The 23,887-nt window shown below is 39.2% G+C and overlaps 1 protein-coding gene across 1 annotated transcript; it reads left to right on the forward strand.

Annotated features, from left to right (window-relative positions):
• The first annotated feature begins 8,856 nt into the window (after positions 1 to 8,856).
• Positions 8,857 to 23,676, forward strand: LOC105936195 (ethanolamine-phosphate cytidylyltransferase). The gene is made up of 13 exons (XM_036148386.1): positions 8,857 to 9,315; positions 14,756 to 14,844; positions 17,213 to 17,374; positions 17,462 to 17,528; positions 17,608 to 17,692; positions 17,780 to 17,821; positions 19,424 to 19,556; positions 20,562 to 20,644; positions 20,795 to 20,872; positions 20,946 to 21,011; positions 21,109 to 21,174; positions 21,261 to 21,349; positions 22,465 to 23,676. The coding sequence occupies exons 1-13, from the start codon at positions 9,182 to 9,184 to the stop codon at positions 22,577 to 22,579; spliced, it is 1,209 nt and encodes a 402-aa protein (XP_036004279.1). The 5' UTR covers positions 8,857 to 9,181; the 3' UTR covers positions 22,580 to 23,676.
• Positions 23,677 to 23,887: the final 211 nt, after the last annotated feature.

Here is a 23,887-nt window from a genome sequence, read left to right on the forward strand (position 1 = left end):
TGTTTTTGGAAAGCCTGTTTATTTCCCGGTAAATAGAGCCAGATCTGTCTGAGAAAAGGCTTTTGTGGCTTGAGCGGCAGGGTTAAGAGTGTGGGCTGCGGCCGAAACTTGCCAATTCCCCCTCTGCCAGTGCCAAGCGGCTTTTGGAGGAGGCTGGGTGCGATGGCGTGAGGCGGCATCTCCCTCTCAGGTGAAATAAAGATGATCATCACTGGAGGTTATCTCAATATAGAAAGATTTTAAAGATCCTGTAACCATAGAGAATCCCGTACCTCCACTCTCAGCCATACCTTGGGCATGCTGTAAAAGCCAGAGAGACAAAGACAACCGCGTTGGTTGACTCATGACAATGCTGGTTGTGGAATGGGATGCCGTCCCACAGCATTTTGTAGTAAACGGGTCCCCAGCATAAGGAGGGGAGGGACAGGCTGTTGTGATTGTGTGTGGTTCTTCCACACACTCAGACACCTGTTTGAACATATAAACTATTAAATAGTCAATATGTTTTCAATTATTCAATCCGATAAATGACACCAAACAAGGGTTAATAGCAGAATAAGCTGTTAAGAGGCTATCTCTAATCCACGAAATTAACTCTGCTCCTCTACCCACAAACACATTTTCCTGTCTAATGGGTCACCGTTTCAAGAGAAATGAACAGGATTTCCAACGGCTTACGATTTATCCTCAGCAAGCATTGTTACAAGGAAGTAATTGCTCAAACATAAGTTTCCTAATTTCTCGCACTCGGCATAAATGCTCTAATGAAGTTTTTCCTCAACTTATCAGTGTTCGACCCCCAAAACAACAGAGGGTGTCTTGGCTACCATTTGATTACACAATGGTGGGAAATTACAACAAGTTGTTTTATGTATTTGGGAAATTTATAACATAAATGTGCCTTTACGAATAACAGTTTTTGAAATTAACTTTGATTATTAAAGTGGAGGTCACAAATGTAACGTTTGTTACATTTGTGACCTCCAGTGAAGTCCTGAACACAGAACCCGAGCTCTTACTGGATTTTTTTTGTAGCAGATAATACCCAGAAGATGTAGAAAAAATAGAACTAAATAAAAAAAATGGTTGATTTAACTTCTCATAATGAAATAAAACAACTAATTGCTGCTCTTAACCTATTCACCAGTTTTTAGAATAAGTATTGATCTGCAGTGTGTTCTCTCCACTGGTCACACAACACCTATTATTATGGTGCTTTGCAGGTTAAAACTATTGTTAATGGAAAGATTTATTCATTTTTTGATCTAATGAAATTTCTACAGTGGTTTAACACACAGAAATTTGGTGCATACCATCTAATTTGCCCTTTTTTTCATCAGTTCTCACCTAGAATACACATTTTGTATCATCACATGCAAATTACTGCAGATCTACATTGCAGTTTAATTTTAAGTCTGTTTTCAACAGTTACTTCAAAATTACGCCGCTAGACTGCTTAACCTATTTGTTTCTATATTAATCCAGCTCTTATGCCTTTACGCTGGCTTCTGAAGCCAAAAATAAGAACTAAATATTCCTCCTTATTTGTAAAATGATATCAGTCGGGCTCCCACACCTCCCAGACTTCTAATTATTTTCTTATCAAAGCCAACTTGTTGTTCCTAACGCTGTTTAAAGTATGAGGGGACTTTGAATTTGCTGTAATGGGTCACACGCTGTGAACCAGCCTCCCTTGGTTGTAGTAAAAATTTTAAAAAGATATATTTTTTGGGGTTTTCTTTAGGATGATCTTTTTTCATTATTTTGCTCTTTGTTTAACGGTGCATATTTTATGCCTTTCGGTGTTTGTGTCTATATCTCTACCCTATTCTGTATTCACTGATTAATTCTGTTGTTTGTCGGGCACCAGTACATGGAGCTGTGCTCTACAGAAAATATACAGAGAGACATTAACATTTTAAACACCTTTCTCATTATATCAATCTAAAGAGGATTTGTGACAGTAACTGGGCATTTTGAGGCTAATAACTTTCTTTGGGAAATGTAGGTCAGCTCAAGGACATGGCCGGCAAACAGTCATTTCAACTGAAAATTTATAGTGGAGGTGAAAAAAGTATATCCCTCATAAAATCTAAAAGGTAAAGTAAGACAGATCAAATAACTCATTTGGAGCTCATGAATCCACCTTTTTGTTTCCAAAACAATTAATTTTTTTTTACATGATGTGTGGAGCAAAGATGTCGTCAATAATAATAATAATAGACTGCACAGTCCATTATTATTGCCCTGCAGCAAAAGGTCCTGAGTTCGAACCCAATGTTAAACCTGGAGTCTTTCTGCATGGAGTCTTCATGTTCTCCCTGTTCATGCATGAGTTCTTACCGGGTACTCCAGTTTCATCCCACAGTCCAAAAACATAACTGTTAGGTTAACTGGTCTCTCTTGTGGTGGTGGCCTAGTGGAGAGAGAGCATCCTGGAGAGGCAGAAAGGTTCCTGGTTTGACTCCCATAGACTGCCACTCTGGGTCCCAGAATGCTTCCCGGGCACCGCACAGTGGTAGCTCATTGCTCCCTAAGGGATGCGTTAAATGCAAAGCACAAATTTTTTCATTGGAATATACAGAGTTGCAGTGACAATAAAGGTGATTATTCTAATCAATTTTATTTATATAGCGCCAATTCACAACACATGTTATCTCAATGCACTTTACAAAGTCAAATTCAATCATACAGATTGGTCAAAAAGTTTCCTGTTTAAGAAAATCACAGTAGATTACATGGTGTCTTGACAAAGAGCATTCACTCATGGAAGCGCGTAGAGCTACAGTGGACAGTCGTCTCTATTGTCAACAGCTTTGCAGCAATCCCTCATACTGAGCATGCATGAAACAACAGTGGAGAGGAAAACTCCCCTTTAAGGAAAGGAAGGAAAACCTCCAGCAGAACCAGGCTCAATATGAACGGTCATCTGCCTCGACCAACTGGGGGTTAGAGAAGACAGAGCAGAGACACAAAAACCACAGAAGCAAACAATGGTGCAGAAATCCTTTCAAAGTTATATGGTAATGGCAGGTGATCTCACCCCCCCCCCCCCAGATGTAACAGAACACCTACTATGAAGAAAAAAAAATGACGGAGAACAAAAAGTTAAAAGTTGAAATAACAAACAATGCAAAATGGAGTAGAATAGGAGAACTCAGCGGAGAGAGAGAAAGAAAGTCTCTGATGTCCTCCAGCAGCCTAAGTCTATAGCAATACATCTATGGAGGTAGCTCAGGGTAACCTAAGCCACTCTAACTATAAGTTTTGTTACAAAGGAAAGTTTCAAGATTAGTCTTAAAAGTAGACAGGATGTCTGCCTCACGAACCAAAACTGGGAGTTGGTTCCACAGGAGAGGAGCCTGATAGCTAAAAGATCTGCCTCCCATTCTACTTTTAGAGACTCTAGGTGTCACAATTTATTTACTGAAGGACCCAGAATCACACACACAGGACTAAAGTTGAGAGTCTTTATTGTAGGGATCATGGGTGGTGGAAGATGTGACCGGAGACACAGAACTGCAGAGGATCGGGAGTGCAGGTGATGGCAGGAGCTGACGGCCCGGAGTGAGAGTCCATAAAGCTAGGGTGGCTAGGAAAGCAAAGTGCTGCTAGGCTAGCAGGCCTCGTAGCAACACCAGGGCACAGAGCGGAGCTTCTCCAGGGCGGCTTGGCAGGTTGGCAGTTCTCAGGAGACACCAGGACACGGGGATGATTTGAGCACTGGCGTTCTCTTAATAGCAAACTCTGCACTCATATAGAATAAATGAGTGACAACTTCTCCTCAGGTTCAAGAATTTACTAACAGAAATTACATGATTATCCAGAGAACATCTCTATAGAATGCTGTTTATTTGAATTAACACTATATTTCAGTCAACAAATACTCTCTACTAGGCTAGTGAACTTAACTAAGACTACTAAGCAAAATGAAGATAAAAAGAAGCTAAGGAAGAAACAAAAGACAAAATAAAATAATTCAGAATAATTCAGTGAATCCTGATTCACTGCAGATCTAAGTTAAAGAACCAAAGTTCAACTTAAAGAACATGGAACGAGGTTAACATTTGGTGTGTTTAAACCCATTAACAATGCAAATCCTGAGTTAAACAAAACATTATCTAATAAAATAATATTTTAAAGAATGATTTTCTTGGTAAAAATCAGTAAACTTTAGTACGCTCAATTTTATTAATGCGATTATACCTCCGAGAAGCTAGGGGTTGCTGTAGCGATCGGCCGCTAAAATCGATTAATCCTAAAGTTATACAAAAACACCATTAAATCAACATTAATGTTCCGTATTAATGCAGTAATAATGCTCATAGCACTATCAAACGATGGTGGAGCGAACAAAACTCATTTTAAAAAGCTTCAGGCTTTATTTTGGTTGTAATGAGCGGACCGGAAAACACAATATCGATATCCCATCAATGTATAAAACCCTTATGGAGATCAAGTTTGTTATAACTATGTAGTGTGTGAGCCTGTGGGTGTGTTTTGGGTGTGCTCTTTCACTCGGATAGGTGTGACTTGGGGAGGAGCTGGCTGCACACACCTGTGACCAATCTTCATTTGGAGCAGTATTTAGAGCCTGGCCTCCTGTGTGCTTGCTGCCAGACGGTCATTGCTTGTTGGTAGATCGGCCAGTGTTCCTTTAGTGAAACACACCTTCTCATCCACTTGAGATTTTCTACGATAACCTCACCTGTGCTCTCTGTCTCCAGGTTCCAGCTCTACACCCGGCCACCCACAACCCAGCAAAACCTTTCACAACCCTCACCTCCAGCTGCTAACACCCCAGTGAGCTTGCCTGCCTCCACAACTTGCCTCTGCGTCCGGAGACGTCACCTCCTCCGACACAAGGCTTTATAGCAACGGCACCCTGCTGAGGGAGGCAGTTTCTGGTGCATGTAAAAGTCTAAAGTTCCTTTGCTGATTTTTCCTCGTGGCTTGATGGCACAAGACTATAGTATGTTCAAGTCTTTCTAGGGGAATAGTGTGATCAACTGTATTGAATGTATTACTGAGATCTAACAGGACAAGTACAGGCACCATTATCTGATATACTTGATTAGCAACTACTTTCTCAAGAACTTTAGATAAGAAAATAATATTACATATAGGTCTGTAAATTATTAAGTCATCTTGATCAAGAGGGGGTTTCTTAAGGTAAGGTTTAATAACAGCTACTTTAAAAGCCTGTGGTACATATCCATTTACTAAGGATAGATTAATCATGTCTAAAATGGGGGCATTAATCAAAGGGAATGCTTCTTTAAATAACTTGGTTGGGATTGGGTCTAACATACAGGTTGAAGGTTTAGATTAAGCTAAAATTTTAGATAACTCAAAGCTCTACTGCGTCTAAACACCAATCAGGTTCTAAATATTCCTCCAAAATGTGCCTCACTTACTGAGGTTGAGGTAATCATGTTTGAGAGGATGCCAATGATTTTATTTTTAATGGAATCAATTTATTTATTAAGAATCCCATAAAATAATTACTGCTAAGAGCTGAAGGAATGTATAGATCAACAGAGCTATGACTCTGGGTACGTTTGGCAACTGTACTAAGGAGAAATCTAGGATTATTTTTCTTCTGCTCTATCAGTGATGAAAGATATGCTGCTCTAACTCCGCAGAGTCTTTTTATACAACAGTAGACTGTTTTTTCCAGATTAGGTAGGATTCCTCCAGATGTGTAGAGTGCCATTTTATCTCCAATTTCCTAACGTTGTGCTTCAAAGAACACAGCTCTGGATTAAACAAGAGAGCCCGCTTCCTGTGAATAATTACTTTCTTTTTCAAGGGGGCTGCGTTGTCTAGTGCAAAATGTAACTAGGAAGTGACACAGGCAACAAAAGCTACAATTTGTGAATGGGAAGAAATAACATTGCTGCCTTCTGCTGGGCATTTCTGTGACACTGAGGAAATTAAAAGGGGTACAGACTCTTTAAAGTTTGACACAGCATTGTCTGACAAAGATCTACTATAATGAAACCTTCTTTTGGGGATGGAGTTAAATTTAACTGAAAGGTTAATGAAGAATGCCCTTAGGTTTGTGTGTGTGCATGGTTATTTGTCCTGTATGTGTCTATGTTGCCCTGTAAACTGCCGACCTGTCCAGGGTGGAGCCTACCCTGCCTCCCACCCAATGAGTCCTCCTGTAAACCTGCACCAATAAACAGATATAGGCAACAGGTGAATAATAATAATAATAATAATAATAATAATAATAATAATAATAATAATAATAATAAGACTGGCGACCTGTCCAGGGTGTACCCCGCTTCTCGCCCAGTGGATGTTGGAGATAGGCACCAGCAACCCCCGCGACCCCATGAGGGATTAAGCGGGTTGGAAAATGGATGGATGGATAATAATAATAAAAATAATAATAATAATAAACATGTCCAGGGTGTACCCTGCCTCTGGCGCTTTGACAGCTGGAGATAGGCACCAGCACTGCTTGCGATCCCACAAGGGATAGATGTGTTAGAAAGTGGATGGATGGATTTTAATAATAATAATAATTATTATTATTGTTACAATAACAATAATAATAATAATAATAATAATAATAATACCATAATGAGAATGGATGGTTGCATGGATGGATGTGTGCAATAAACTTTCATGCATTTCCAGCCTGGATGGATGGATAGATAGATAGATAGATAGATAGATAGATAGATAGATAGATAGATAGATAGATAGATAGATAGATAGATAGATAGATAGATAGATAGATAGATAGATAGATAGATAGATAGATAGATAGATAGATAGATAGATAGATAGATAGTCAGGAAGGACATGGTCTGTATTATGCAACGGGGTGGTTGGTTTTGCCCTTTAACTCCTGTCAAGTGAAAACTAAGAAGCACGTTTCTTATTTTTCAAAATAAAATCCTCTTTAAGCGCTGTATAGGGTGTATTTTTAGCTCAGTGTGGGCTTCCTCTGTGTGTTGTCCGCGTTGTTCCCCCAGCTAGACTCTGCGGTCAAGTGAGCCGCCACTTCGAAAACGGCAGTCAAGGCAGCCCTCACTTGGTTTTGTAGGTCACGTAAACACTAAGTATTACGGTAGTAACGGCTGAAACTACTTTTCAAAATAAAAGCAATATGTTTGGGGTGTATCGACCTAGTTTTTTTATTTTTATACATATTTACTTCAGTTAGTTGAAACATTTTTTACTAATTTATGTAATAATCTTTATTGATCAGGTCTGGTGGTGATTATGGAAATATGTATTGCCGCCCCCCTCTTTAAAACAACTTTTTTCCCCCAGTTGAATACTTTCGTACAACTTGTCTCCAATTATGATATGGCTTCTCATATTGAAAATAAAATACAGAATCTAACTGTTGTATCATAAAGATGTATGCATTCTTACCCTGGCTGTTTCTTGGCCTTCCTTCTTTCAAGAAAAACACTGCTTTAAGCGCTGCCATAACCGTGACCCGGAAAGTACCTGTTTATATGTCCATCCCACCGATGGCGGTGTACGCCACATTAATGTGTCATCAAGAATAACAAAGTAGGCGACTTTCCACTGAAACTCTCATTTTGTCCAAGTTATAGAAAGATCACAACAACAAGTAAGATACTGTGTGCTTTCTTCTTTGTCTGGCTACATAGATTTTGAGTAGCTTTTATTTTGAAATTCCACATCAGAATTGGATGAAACTTGTTGAACAACATCTGGATGTGTACTGTCATGCTGAAGAGATATCATCCATTGAATATCTACGATTAGTTGCAACATTGACAGTACCTTAGTTCAAAATGACTATAGATATTTTAAATTGCTTTTATTTTGAAAATCCACATCAGAATTGGATGAAACTTGTTGAGCAACATCTGGAGGTGTTCTACTACCATGCTGAAGGGACAGCATCCATTGAATAACTACGATTTGGCTGCAACATTGATAGCAACGTAGGTCAAAGTGACTATATAGAGATTTTCAATGGCTTTTATTTTGAAACTCCACATCAGAATTGGATGAAAGTTGTTGAGCAAAACCTGGAGGTGTTCTACTGTCAAGCTGAAGTTACAGCATCCATTGAATATCTACGGTTTGGTTGCAAAATTGACAGCAACTTAGGTCAAAGTGACTACATAAAGAGATTTTGAGTGGCTTTTATTTAGAAATTCCACATCAGAATTGGAAGAAAGTGGTTGAGCAACATCTGGAGGTGTTCTACTGTCAAGCTGAAGTTAAAGCATCCATTTAATATCTACGGTGTGGTTGCAACATTGACAGCAACTTAGGTCAAAGTGACTATATAGAGATTTTCAATGGCTTTTATTTTGAAATTCCACATCAGAATTGGATGAAAGTGGTTAAGCAACATCTAGAGATGTTCTACTGTCATGCTGTATCCACTGAATATCTACGGTTTGGTTGCAACATTGACAGCAACGTAGGTCAAAGTGACTATATAGAGATTTTCAATGGCTTTTATTTTGAAATTCCACATCAGAATTGGATGAAAGTGGTTAAGCAACATCTAGAGATGTTCTACTGTCATGCTGTATCCACTGAATATCTACGGTTTGGTTGCAACATTGACAGCAACGTAGGTCAAAGTGACTATATAGAGATTTTCAATGGCTTTTATTTTGAAATTCCACATCAGAATTGGATGAAAGTGGTTGAGCAACATCTGCAGGTGTTCTGCTGATTTTTTATTTTTATTTTTTTTACATAAAGCAGTCAAATATTTGATGTAACCGAAGTAAATATGTGTAAAAATATAAACGTTACCCCGCAAACATATTGCTTTTATTTTGAAAAGTAGTCTCAGCCGTCACTGTCGTAATGCTTAGTGTTTGCGTGACCTACAAAACCAAGCGAGGGCTGGCTTGACTACCGCTTTCGAAGTGGCGGCTCACTTGACCTCAGTAGCTTGACGCAGCGTGGACCGTGCGTCTCTGCGTCGCCAGTGGAGGAGGCGTTGGCGCATCACACCACTGCCGCTCCTCCTGCTACTGCCGCCGCCGCCGTACTGCTGCTGCTGCTGCTGCTGCTACTCTCAAGCCCGGCCGTCCTGTACAGAGACGGCGGCTCACACCTGTCAGGCTGCAGGACAAGAAACCGCGTCGCTCCAGCAGAACCGACCAGCGGCAGTAAGGTGCACGTTTTATTAAAAAACACAACCAGCAGCCCCAGGATGATCAAGAACGGTCACCACCACTGCCACCAAATGAGCGGCGCTGCGGGCAAAAACGCAGGCACGACCCCCGCCGATGCGGCGTGCAGCCCGGAGAAGAGGAGGCGAAGGATCCGTGTGTGGTGCGACGGCTGGTGAGTTGCTGATTGGATGGGTTGGTTGGTGGGATGCAGATCCCACACAGCGCTGCCACCCACCCCCCATGCCGTTTTGCTTCGCCTTTGAATGAAGTTGTCTCATCGGGACAGGCCTGCTCCATGCATGCTGCAGGAGGCTGCTTCACCTCAGCAGTTCAGCGCAGGCAAAACTTTTAATGCAATATTCCCCTGTATATCCTGTTATGAGAAGGGGTAATCGCCTTATGCAGAGCCTGTGTGTTACAATGCAAATCAATCGAGACTTCACCAAACGAACATTACAATTGTTCGTTTGGTGTTTCCCTCTTAGTAAACATGCCATTACATAATAACATATAGAGAGAATAGATATCTACTGCTGCTATTGCTCATAACTGAGTGTTTTAAATTGGTCATAAAGTGTTTGTTGTGACCTAATGCCATCATCAAGGTTGGGCAAAATTAAAATGGACCTGCTTCACTTTCTTTTTTTAAAGTTTTATAAAAGCTGCACATGTTAACCTCTTGTAAAAAGGCAATTTTGTCTTTTAGGTGCTTATTAGTCCCCTATTAAGTAGGTTTACAAGAGGAGATCATGTTTCTGCATTTCATCTGCTGAGCGTTTTCAAGAACTGAAAACTGTTTCAACTTTCAGTCAGCATTCAAGAACAGCAACAAACATCTTGTCTGAATGATTCTATCTGTATCTTTTTGACACAATATGTTTGAGAAAGCAGAATGTAGTTCCCTGGGTAAAAAAAAAAAACATTAATTTTTGTTTTGCTACTCTACTCAGAAAGATAAAAGAAATCAGACTAGTTTAGATTTAGTTTGGATAACTTGTACGATTTTTGCTCAAATCTTCCGAGTTAGCCCAAAAAGTGCAGCTTCTACGTGGGAAAACAGCTCCAGAACCCAACACAAAGAAAACAGTTCATTTAAACAAATTAAACACGTGCTCTTGCAAACTTCTAGATGGTATAGCACGGTTATACTGAGCAATGTCAAAATTGATGCTCAGAGAAATGTGAATCTGATATTCAAACACCCACACTAGTTATCGGCTACATCTGGCCATTTCTTGATTGGGCAGGAGGTGACGAAGACAAAGATCGGTCCATTTCAACACAGTGCTTTTTTTCTGGGCTTGCTGTTGAGTGTCTGCATCTACATCTGTCACGGCAAGGCTGTCACCAAATTCCTGAGATTACTGCCTCTTTTGAAATCCTCTTGTTTTGACACATCCCAGCCAGCCTGTAAATTGTGGTCAGATTACAATATCAGCTATGACATGGCTTGTCTTGAAACAGATACTGTTGAGTGCCTTGGAAGTTACTGCGAACCCACGTCCATGACACTAAATATCGTGTTTCAGCATGAGGTGGAATATTAAACAGTCACATGCATATTTACAAAAACAGTGCAAGGCTCTTTAATATCGTAACCTTGTCGCTTCGTGCATTTCTGTCTGGCATTTCAATGGAATACCAAGATGTTTGAAATACATAACTCTCCAACACTGCCTTTTTTTTGCACCTGATACTGCTGCTATATATGTATATATATATATATATATATATATATATATATATATATATGAATACTTGCAAGCTTGAGAACACCTTCCCAACTTTGAAGTACAGGGGTAGCAGCATCATGCTGTGTGTGTTCTTTTTTCTTTTTTTGCTGTAGGACGGACTGGTGCAGTTTTCAAACTAGTTGTCGTCATGAGGAAAGAACATCATGTGGAAGTATTGAGGGAACATGTCAAGACATCAGCCAGGAAGTCAAAGCTTGAGTACAAATGGGTCTTCCAGATGGACAGTGACCCAAAGCATGCCGGCAAATTAGTTACAAAAATGGGTTTAGGGCAACAAAATCAGCATTTTTGGAGAGGCTGTCGGGCAAGCCTGATCTCAGCCCTACAGTAAATTTGTGGGCAGAGCTGAAAAGTCATGGCCTACAGATCTGACTCAGACCAGTTCTGTCAGGAAGAATGAGCCAAAATACTAAGAACATTTATGTCCATTTATTCCACCATTTAGCAAATAGAAATCATTTAGGGAATCCTAACAGACCCAAAAACAGAGAAACATTTGTCTGATTTAATGGCTGCAAGGGGAAAAAATGCTTATGTGGATGATAATATCTGGTTTCCACTGTAGGTTATTGCTCCCCTTAGGCCTCACCTTCTCTTGTTACACATATATATCACCTGATCTCCTTTAATCCAATAAGCACCCCAATTTATGCAGCTTGGAAAATGTCTTTAAATAATTATGCGGTAATTACTTAATACCTGAACACACTAATGCACTCACCGATTCTCTAAAACCAAACCACAGCGGATGGCCGCCTCCAACCAAGTCCGTAGTTTAGGATGTATATTGGCGTCTGATGTTTTAACTGTTGAGAAAACGGCCATTATCTCATTGCTGTACAGGTCAAGACTAGTTTTTTTTTTTTTTTTTAATGGACGTATTTATTACTTTTTGGTCTGATTTGAGCAATTCAAAACTGTATTCAACTTTTTGTATTAGTGCAAACTTATACTCCTGTTTCACTCAAGTCACTTGTTTCCTTTTACACTTGCATCATCACTTTTTTATCTCTCGAGTTCCTATGCCTTTATGCTGGATTCTGGAAAAAAAAAAAAAGTTAATTAAACTGAACACTGTATCCCAGCAGAAACTATTCACGGTTTTTTAAAGATAAAAATTACCTGATTAACGAATCTGCTGATTAAGCAATAATTCGAATGACCCCAGTCCTTGATGGACACGCCCTGCAGCGACTGAAAAGATGTTTTGAATTTCTGCGTATGGAGACCGGGATTACGGCGGCTTTCTCTTTGCAGAATTCCTGCCGTTTCTCTGTGTGGCTGCCTATCTGTGCTTTGACGGCGTGTCACGAAATATTTGGGATGCCGGAATATTAACCGGTGGGGTGAGCATGCAAAGAAAGCCAATGTCAACAGAGCTCATGCCATTAACGCCCCAAGCCCTCTGGTGCACACCTGCTAAGGCCTCTGACCACACGTCGCCCCTCCCGCCTCACTCTTCGTCAGCAGTTTTGAAAGGAAATTTCCAAGGAAGCGGTAGTTTGGATATTTGTCACTCGCACATTCTGTTCCTATTAGTCAACCTGCAGAGTGGCGAGGTTAAAGGTCCGTTGTCAGAGAAACATCATCGGCGTCAGCCCAGGGTGCAGAGTCCAAATTGACAATCTGCTCGGGCGCTCTGCACACACGAGGCTGTAACGACTCGGCCAATAAGCGCTCGCTGCTTATTGATTTCGCGCTCGTCTTTTTCGATTATCAGAAACATTTAGAGTTAGCTGAGAAAAAAATCCTGCCGTTTGTCGTCTGCCGTTTCCTACACATGCCCGAGCGGTCCATCGGCCGTGTGCACACACGTCTGCGGAGCCGTTGCCCTTGAGAAGCCTGAGGTGCCACTTGGGTGTCTGCTAACAGGCTCCTCTAATTAAAATTTCATCATCCCCCACAGCGATACGCCCCTGATGCCTCCCTGCTAAAAAATACAGGAAGAATAAGGCCACTCTTTGGGCACGCCGCTGCAATAAGCCCCCCCAAACAGAAGGGTCTTATGTAACTCAGGGTCTTTTATTCAGTCACCCCCAAACTCTGCTCATTGCATCCCTCTTGGCCCTCTCAGTGATCTTAGAGCTCCTGGATCTGGAGCCTGAATGGTTTGACTACCCAGGATGCATTACCCGCGGTTGCTCTTGGTAACAAGCCGTTTTTTTGACCGAAGTTTTGATGTAAAACTGCTTTCTTGTTGCAGTTGCACTACAGTACATGTCCGTTTATTGCTATTTTAAAGCTCTGGAGCAAAGTATTCAGCAGGATTGGGCGTTACAGCTCTGCAGTAGGTGCAGCTGTCATCAGTCTGATCGGGGGGGTGGCTGGAAGCACCACTTGGCTCGCTTACCGTCTGTGCCATGTTTGTAATCTAATAATGATTGTGTTTTTTTTTTTATCCTATTGATTTTCCTGAGCGCGCTATTTATAGCGCTTTTCATTGTATACTGAAATAAATCAAGAGGACAGGAATATGTGCAATCAACCCTGCTGTTTTTTTCCCACAGCACGGATCCTTATGCAGTAAAGGAGAGACAACAAGTAAACATCAGTGGCGTGTAGGCTGCGAGCGTTACAGAGCCTCTGATGGGAGGCTAACACCCATCTGTTCTGTTCCTCTGTGATATTCCGGCGCTCCACTCTCGGTCTCTTATCTGCGCTAATCTAATTAACTACCGACGCTATCATAGCCGAGGACAGACAAGCGGCATTGGAAGGGACACACTTCATCATTCACTTTTATGCTGAGACGCATCAATTTGCAAGTTTTGTAATCGGGCAAAGTGGGCGCGTTGTGTTAATGGGTCAATAAGAAAATGCTGTATACGCAGGTGCATGTCAATAAACTGGTATCTTTGGAAAGCTAATTTACTTCAGTAGTTTGAGTCAAAAAGGAATTCATAAATTGAATATAATTCTAACGACACAGTGACATCTTTCAAGCATTTATTTTTGTTCCTTTTTATTGTTTTGGTTCTCAGCTAATGGGGCTGTATCCAAGCAGTTTAGTGGAAAGTTGAGTGGAAGGAAAAAGGTGGGACAGGAAAAGGTGCACAAGGTAAAAGGATAAGCTCGGCTTTGAGGGGATTGCGAAGTAGAACCGATTTATGTTTTTTAGAAGTCCTGCTTACATTGTATTGATGCAGCATTAATACAAAAGGACCAACTATTGAAAGCAATACTCTACAGTAAATATAATTTTTTTCAGTAGGCTGACTTCTATTAAAAGTAATTATCATTGTCCTTTTCCTCCAAAACATATTCAGTTTTTTTGAGAAACTGAACTTTTGTGTCTTTCTTTGGTTGTAATCCACTGTCATTAAAAATAACAGAAATAAATACCTTAAATATTATCACTTGTGTGTAACAAATATTTAAGATATATAGTTTCACTTTTTAAAGGAAATTATTGAAATAAAACTATTTTTTCATGATATTCATATCTTTTGAGATATACACACACACACACACAGAAAAAAAAATCTTATAAATTGTGTTTTGCTCTTTTGCATACATGTAAGTCCTAAAATATGTAGGTCATGTAGCATGTAGGTCATAAAGTATTCTGTCTTCTAAGTAAGGAGTAGGAATTTAATTAGTAGTTTGAATTTGAATTGAACAAAGAAATACGTGGTGGTAGTGCTTAGCTGAGATTAATTTCTTTGATTTCCTTCCACAATTTTAATAACAATCCCATTATTTATATATATATATATATATATATATATATATATATATATATATATATATATATATATATATATGTATGTATATATATATGTATGTATGTATATATATATATATATATATATATATATATATATGCAACTTATTTTTCTTTGTGTTTTTCCACTATAGCTACGACATGGTGCATTACGGCCACTCAAACCAGCTGCGACAGGCCAAAGCAATGGGAGATTACCTCATCGTTGGAGTGCACACAGACAGTAAGGCAAATGCAACAGATACTTACATTCGCATGAAGCTGGAAAGATCCTTCTATAAAGCATAAAGTCCCTCTTCCAGTGTGGGCTTTTCAAAATCTAAGAAATAGACAGAATAGTTATCTAAAGTTTTCATTTATATGCATCATGAAATTTGCTAAATTTGCCTCCCTTTAAAAAAAAAAAAAAATTCAACCTTTGTTTTAAGATTTCCTCCCATGGGTCATGGCCTTTGCTAGAACAAGGGGCCGTAAGTAGGTACGTAATTATTTTTGATGAGCTGTAAAGGTCCTGTCATCTAACTCCGCTGTTTAAACACTGGAGGGGAAGCATGCGCGACCTGGATTGCTGTTTAACTAGAAAAGTAGAAACTCAATCCCACAACTTAGGTCCATTTTGATTAACTATTGAAGGTTTGAACTGATCCTACCTTCAATGCCCTGCATGTTTTAGATGTTCCACTGGTTTAACACATCTGAATTTAATGAAAGCTTCATCAGCAAGCCTCTGCTGAACTTACTGAGAGGTTATTTCAGCTCTGTTGATGTAGGGACACATAATTGAAACTTATATATATAAAAAAATAAATCAAAATGAAACCAAAACAATATGATGAGTTAAAGCGATGCACTGTTTTTTGTTGTGTGAAATAGAGAAGCCATGGGCCAGTTGCCGGTATTAAGGTATCCCGAGATTTTTTAAACATTACAGTATTAGCGTCACTAAAGTATTCAATCACACAATTCCTGTCGCGTAAAGTCTTAGCTTTAGGAGAAAGCCAGAGAAAGTGGTGGAGTGAGCAGAGTTTTCTCTGGTTGGATGGAGCATAATGTCCGTCCCCCACGTGTTGCTGTTTCTTTCGATCGCTTACAAAAAAGACGAATTTAGCTCAGAATAAATTATTTTGGTTCTGAAAAACTAATGGTGTGCCATTCATCACTCATGATAAGGTAATGCTACTTTAAAACAGCATTTAGCAAGACATAGGCAGCGTTTCAGCTGAGCAGTGGATTACAGGCTAGCTACCGTACTGGTAGTCCTTTTGCCCCTTTATTTGTCTTTTGACAATATTTTATTTCTCTGGTACATGATTCGGTTACTAACCCGTTCAGTTCATGCCTCCCTTTGCTATATTTTTGTACCTACTTCGACAGCCTATAATTTTTTTATATTCTACTATTATAATGATCTACTGTTACAGTCTACTGTCAGGAGATCTGGTTTTATGAATCCAATAAATAATCAGAAAGAGAGTTATTTCAGTTTGATCAAGGCTCATAATCTGAGTCAAGTGCAGTCGATGAAAATAGGATGTAAAAGAAAATCTTGAGTCATTTGTCTCCATCATTCATCAATAATTGGCAGTACATAGGTGAATGAAATCGGCGTGGGTGGAAATCAAATTGCAAAGCAAGGGAACCATACGGTTACAAATTAGTGAAGTAGCCAACTGACCCAGACCAAGCAACCAATATCAGCTGGACTAAAACAGACTTGTGGGATGCTACAAAGAGCAGAATGACCAAAGGGTTCAATGTTCTCCCCAATGTGAATTTATAAATAGTACATTTATTTATTTATTTAATCAGGACAGTGCACATTAATGAACAATCATATACTCTTGTACAGATTGTAAATGAGCCAGATTATAGCATAGATGCTAATTTACATCTGTCTTCCTGAGGCAGGAAAAATAAAAAACAACAACACATGATCACAAAATACAATATCAGTCAAAATATACACTCAGATATAGCATTAATCTGAGTGTAATGACCAATATGCTATATCTTTTAGCAATAGGAGTAATAATTGTTGCTTTTCCTTTTTTTAAAAAAAAACAACAACAATCAGGTCACGCTGCACACTTTAGTTTTAAAGTCTGTGGACACAGCATGTACGTTGTACTGTTAGCATATACTGTAAAAACTGGTATTTTTTACTCATGACACTGTAGAAATCTCATACCAACCTACAGTAATTAAAGTGCAGCGTACTATCATATACAATAAATTACAATATTAGCTCCAGTGAGGCTTGTTTGCCAGTATCTTTGGAAAATAATAACCTTTGGGCAGGTAGTAAATGTACTTTCTATTCTAAATGTATTAACTAAACGGGAAACCATCATAATTAATAGAAAGAAAAAGGCTTGAAAACATCAGCCTGCATTTAATTATGATGTGTCTGACTCAGACGACTGAGTTAACGAAACAAATTGACTTCTCAATAATATTTGAATTCACTGAATACTGTCGTCAGTATCCTGAAACTGAGATCTCTGTTTCTAGGCTCATTTAACCCAAATCTACCGGTGGATGTTTTTTTTTTTTTTAGATTTTCTTTTATCTTCTTGCTTTAACGTTTTAAGGTGAGATTTCAAAGCACAAGGGTCCGCCAGTCTTCACTCAGGAAGAAAGGTACAAGATGGTGCGGGCCATAAAGTGGGTGGACGAAGTGGTGGAAGGGGCCCCGTACGTCACGACCCTCGGGACGCTCGACAAGTACAACTGCAACTTCTGTGTGCACGGAGGTACGAAACCCCCTTTTTCAGACACACGAAGGCAATCAGAGCCGAGAGCAACAGCGTTACCGTCCTGCCTGCGTCGTGTTGTTTCAGATGATATAACATTAACTGTGGATGGGAAAGACACCTATGAGGAGGTGAAGAAGTCAGGACGCTATAGGTGAGCTTCTCCCTGCGCTGTCAGGGCTGGTTTTTCTGTGTGTTTTATGAACTTACGTGTTATTATTGCGTTGTTGCAGGGAGTGTAAGAGGACGCAGGGAGTTTCCACCACAGACCTGGTTGGCAGGATGCTGCTGATGACCAAAGCACACCACAGCAACATTGTGGGTTTTTTACCAAAATCTAGGTTAAAGCCCTAACTGGAAAAGGACTCAGCCAAAATGTGTAATCTTTATTTTATGTTTCTTCAGGACAGCTCAGACTACCAGCAGCACACAGACAACTTTGGAAAGGTAATTCTGTGCCTTGCTCGCTTCCTTCCATAACTGTTTTATTCTGCAAGTAGAAAGCGGCAACTGTTTGGGCCAGATGTCGGCCGATGCTAAAGAAAGGGCTTTGTTTTGGACCTACTTAGAAATCGCTTAGTGGCCCTTGCCAGCAAACACTGAATGGTGCTTCTGTTCCTGGACGAGCAGAGTAACTTGGAGCCAACAACGTTTTAGTCACAAGCGGTTAAGGGTCTCTTGACTGGAAGACTAATGCCGGTCATTTGGCAAGTGTTGGATAAAATGCATTCTGGATTTGTTGCCTGGTCTTCTGTTGTTTTACTGGTTGCTTTGCTGCACTGCCCACTAGGTGGCAGTGATGGCGTACAGAGATAAAGGCTGCTCTGGTAAAGCAGACTAGCCCTTTTAGTTAGTCTAGATCTGTTAGATCTTCCAAATTTATTTATATTTGCCAGTACCTAAAGGTGGAGGGAATTTCAGAACTCAAATTAAAGTTTATCAACATTCTCTTGATATTTTTATAGAAATCTTAATCCGTATGAGTTGGATCAAACACGCTTTGGCACCCTTCCACAAGGAAAATGAACAAATGTTCCATGGAACTAAGATCAGAGCTTTGTGAAGCCACGTTGGATCGAATTGGTCCAACTGGAGGGCACGAAGTTTTTACTCGTGTTTTGAGATGTTGCTTCGACGTTTCCCACATAATGGTCTGTTCTCGCCGTGCGATCTGTTTTGTGAGGTGTACCAGTCCCTCCTGCAGCAAAACACTCACCAAGCATGATGCTACCCGCTGGATCTTTCCCTGTTGGGATGTGGATCTCAGGCTTGCAAGCGCCCTACCTTTATTCCTCTAAATGTAACAATTGGCAAAACATATTCATTTTAGTTTCATTAGACCACGTAACATGTTTCCAAAGACTAAGATCTTTGTCCCTGTGGCCATTTCTGGCTTTTTATGTTGCTTTTGAAGTAATGGCATCTTTTTAGCTGTGCGGATTTCAGCTAATCTTGGTACATGACTCATTTCAATGAGGATAATAACACCCTCTCCCCGGCTTCAGCCAGCATCTTGACAAGATCTTTGCTTTTTGTGCTGAGACTGAAACACACATTTAGGATCAAAACAGGTTCCTCTCTGGGACACAGAATCCATTCCCGTGGTGTTATGGATACTAAACAGCTTGCACGGCCATGATGTCATCTTAGCTTTTTACAAATGGTTTGTAGCAGCAGCAGTAATCTTCTGACTGTGATTGTGAAGAATGGAAATTTTCTACCTTTTAACTGAATCATCGTAATTGTGTTAATTATGATGATTTTCAGCTTATGAAAATGGATCATATAAGGTTAGAGTATTAAATCAGACAAAATAAATAATAACATAAAAAAATGCAAGACAGAAATGTGGACTTAATGAGAAACATGCTTAATACCTGCTTGCAGGTTGTTATTTACTTTTAATTTTAATCTCACAAATGAGCCTCCATTGGGAGGCCTATTCAAGTGAATTGAATATGACTGTATTTTGGAAGTTTTAATTTTGCTCCATAATTTTAGCACTCATTTACTTTTTTTTTTTTTTTTTTGGTTTGGTCACATGGTCAGAAGGGCCACAGCCCATGGACAGGAGTGTCTCAGTTCCTGCAGACTTCTCAGAAGATAATTCAGTTCGCTTCAGGCCAAGAGCCTCAACCCGGAGACACCATCATCTACGTCGCAGGAGCCTTTGACCTCTTCCGTATCCTTTTATACATTGAACTCGATGCCGCTTGTTTGCACATCTCTTCATGCTGACTGTTTTCAGTGTATAAAACAAATAAGATACGTGGAAATGCTGTGTGAAATCACACCTGGGAGAATATAGTGTGAAATAACAGTAAAAGTAAACACAAACAGAAATTACCCACACACAAAATACACAAAAAATAAAAAATTATAACGTGACCACATACTTGACCAAAAAGAAACCAGAGATAACACAATAAAATTTGATCAAACATTACAGAAGAGCCACATAAAAAAAAAACTAAAAACTAATGAACTTAACCATTGTAGGAGCCATTTTTCCATTCCTGTGTTTATCGCCACCAGGGGGCGTATTTCATTTTGAGTTTTGAGTGTCTGATGGGGGATGGGGTTATTTAAGGTCAACCATGATTGTGTTCATGTGTTGTTAATGGGAAGAGGCAACAGTTTTCTACTGTGCTTGGTTTAGATTGAAGGGGAATGTTTGTGGATCTAAATGAAATATTGAGAATATGGACATTGTGCTAACAATAAATGACTTTATAATAAGTCAAACTGAAGATCGGCCTTGCGAATCTTAATCGAGCGCACGTAAAACCAACGCCTTTCAGAAGCAACAACCAGTAGCCTAAAAAAGAGGATTTTAGCCGCTACAACCATATCAGAATAAACAAAAACAAAGTGTTGAGCATTTAGCCCTACCCAAGTGAAGCCGTTTCAAATTAACAATAAAAGATGAAATTCACAAAAAAAAAAAAAAAAATTCTTCTCTTGTTGAACTTTAATTTATTTAAAACGCTTTGTTTCTGCTTTATTTTGTGAGATTTCTTTTCTGGTTTGTTGTCAGTTTACTGGTAATGTACTGGAAAATAACAGGACAGCAATGTATCTAACAATATACGATTACTGTTCTGGATAATGTTGCTAAAACATGAGCAACATCATTAACATTAGCATTTACGAAAACCAGTGACGTCCTTGACGGTAGTTCTATCAGACATCGGCCATGTGGACTTCCTGGAAGCAGTCCATAAGCTCGCTGAGAAGCCGTACATCATAGTGGGGCTGCACTTTGACCAGGTGAGGCTTTTTACTGCAATTAAAAAAAAAAAAAAATAAATAAAAAAAAAAAAAAAAAAAAATATATATATATATATATATATATATATATATATATATATATATATATATATGGATGTGGCATGCCTGATACGTTTCCTTGTGTTTCAGGAGGTGAATCGTTATAAAGGGAAAAACTACCCCATCATGAATGTCCACGAGAGAACGCTCAGCGTCCTGGCTTGCAGAGTAGGTTCTTCTTCGTGAATCACCATTTTGCTCCACATCAGACATGCATTCCCTTACTCCATTTGTTTTTCAGTACGTATCAGAAGTGGTGATTGGTGCACCCTTTGCTGTCACAAAAGATCTGCTGGATCATTTCAAGGCAAGCACCAAAAAAAAATAAAAAAAATAATAGAATGCATCGGTATCTTGCTGTTGGGTCACCGGTTCTATAAGTCCTTGTGCCTTTGTGTCTTCAGGTGGATCTCGTTTGCCATGGTAAGACAGCAATCTACCCTGACAGGGACGGATCTGACCCTTACGCTGTAAGACCTCAGTCACCTGCAACACTTCAACACTCCGCGGTGATGAGTTGTGATATGTCTTCTCATCACTTTTGCTTTACTCACAGGAGCCAAGAAGAAGAAGCATACTACGAACTGTGGACAGTGGCAACAGCCTTACTACAGATGCTATTGTGCAAAGGATAATAAAAAACAGGTGATGACATTGTTATTAGAAATAAGGTTTCTTTCTTGTGGACCTAAAAAATGTACTCTGTCCGAGCTATATTTTAAGATGCAAAAAACTTTTTACTTTCAGCTGTTATTTACCATAAAAGGAAATGATAAATTGCTTTCTTAAAATTAACATTTAGAACATTTTGGCAAATCTGAAGTTAATAAATGCCTATGCTCACTGATAACCTGGATAGCCACTGTGACAGTGTAGCATGAAGTTTCCAGCTACGGAAGGCAGATGCTAACTAACCAATAGGGAGCAGTTGTCCCCTTAAGACCGACATCTCCTCATTTGCATAATGAAGCAGAAATCTATACGGTAAAGTAAAAAGAAGAGACAAGCAAATGTAAAAAAAACAAAGGCTTGTATAAGGAAAAGCAAACAAATTATAAAAATTCCTTGATGAAAATGCATGTATAATATATATATATCTATATATATATATATATATATATATACATACATTTGCTTTTATTTTTAATCATGTCAGCTTTGGTCTGAATTCCTCGTTAATTTACCCCCAAGGTACCCCCTTTTCCCCCTAAAGAACTGTTTAAGAGCAACTCGTTTTGGTGCCATCTCTTTTAATCTCAAGGCGCCACTTCACACCCCGCCCCCCTCCCGGTTGCAAAGCATTCCACTCCACCCTGTTCACCTTTTTCTGTAGGATGCTGGGGGACGGTGTAATGAACAACCGGATATTTTGACTTATCCACTTGTAGCCCAGGCATCCTTCAGCTTGGGATAGAAAATCGCTCCAAGAAAAAAAATATGGCGGATTTGCGAAATTGGTATAGCCAGAAGTCCATGACCTTGTTCAGCAGAAAATACTGTCATGTAATGGTTCAAAAACATAACAGACAATAGAGAAAACTGAACAGCTTGCAAAAGACTCCAAATACGGAATAAAATATATTTAAGGGCTACAAATGTGGATTCTGCATGATATGTCCCCTTTAAGAGTAAACCATTATCCTAATATTAACCATGAACAGTTTGCATACTGGATCTCTGAGCATGGTTCCATCAAAGGAGCATACAGGTTTATTCTTACTTCTTTGTTTGGTTGTTTGTGTTTCCTTTTACTTAAGCAGGCTGCTATTCGAGGCAAGGAACAAGAAGAAAGAAGCCAAAGAGATCGCTGTGATCCAGGCCATGAAGCGACAAGAGGAGGAAAAGACTACAGGGAACGCCCAACCTCTGCTGTAGACATGTACCACCAGCTGTGGTTTTGACCTAACAATAATAAGCTACATTAATATAAACTCTTCTATAGCAAAATCATGTCTTCATAAGTGTTATAGCACCCCCTGGATAATATCAGCAGTCTTTACAGTAGACAGACATCAAACCTGCTGTGGGGTCATTAGGTGTTTGTGTGTGGTCAGATAAAAATAAGCCAGAACAAGGAACATGTACTGTACATTTATCTTCAAAAGTCTAATATATGCCTTTGGATATTTTAAACTGTTTTTTTTTTTTTTTGCCTTTTAACAAGGAAAAAAAAAGGTTATTTTTGGCGTTTCGCACTTTAAGAGTGCAGGTAGGAGGTGTGGGTCAAACATTTATTTATCTAAGAAGAAAACTCCACCGGGCCATTGCTGCTTTTTGCACAGCAATACTCCCAACCTTAACTAATCAACATGTGTATAAATTGTATCAAAACATGTAAGAATTTTAAATTATATCAGAACAATAAAGGGACACATACCCTTGTGTTTCTTGTGCCGTTAATATGCTTAAACATTTTGGACCTTGCGTGTGCCACTCCGCACTGACTGCTCAGAAATCATCTGAACTGTTCTGTTTTTTTTTTGTTGTTTTTTTTTTAACAGACCTGTTGTTGTTTTTTAATCACAGATGCACACTGTTGAGACCTGACGGTCTTGCCTTTTGGGTGCAAGTTTTTAAACCAGTACCACTGCGATTTATGAAACCATAGAACTGTCTGCTTTAACTTCGGTTTTCCTTGCATGAGTGGAGATTAACGATAAGCTGTTGCCTTGAAGACAAAGTAGATTTCATACCTCCCCCTAAATCCTGGGGAGTCTTAACACCTGTGGATATCAAACGGGGTCAAATGATATATGTTTTGTAGAAGTATATTTCACTCCGCTCCATTAGCTGCTGTGAAGATGGTAGCGTGATGTTTTAAAAGCATAATTTGTCTTCTTGTCAAGCTGAAATGTAGTTATTGTAGCCTATGATCTGTATGTTATCGATCACTCCCAAAGGACACACTGTATAATATAGAAGTCGATTGGATTTACGGTATATTATTGCTAATAAAAAAAGACCTTCTGAAAGACTGGTTTACGTTGTGCTTACATTCTTATCAAGACTATTAAATCTATTATATTTGTATATGCCAATCTATAATGTATATTTAGTTGTTTTATTTATATTTTTATAGTTAGACTTATTTCTGAGATCTGTGATCAAACTGTGTTTTTTTTTCAGAAGTCACATATTTAGTAAATGAATATCGGTATGAATACGTGTGTTCTGTAATGTTTG

The sequence above is a fragment of the Fundulus heteroclitus genome, chromosome 16 (assembly GCF_011125445.2).
Source record: "Fundulus heteroclitus isolate FHET01 chromosome 16, MU-UCD_Fhet_4.1, whole genome shotgun sequence".
Lineage (NCBI taxonomy): Eukaryota > Metazoa > Chordata > Actinopteri > Cyprinodontiformes > Fundulidae > Fundulus > Fundulus heteroclitus.

Coding starts and splice junctions, on each gene's coding strand:
- LOC105936195 (XM_036148386.1), top strand. CDS start 9,182: ATGATCAAGAACGGTCACCACCACTGCCACCAAATGAGCGGCGCTGCG. Junction 9,316..14,755: donor CGTGTGTGGTGCGACGGCTG/GTGAGTTGCTGA, acceptor TTTCCACTATAG/CTACGACATGGTGCATTACG. Junction 14,845..17,212: donor CGTTGGAGTGCACACAGACA/GTAAGGCAAATG, acceptor TAACGTTTTAAG/GTGAGATTTCAAAGCACAAG.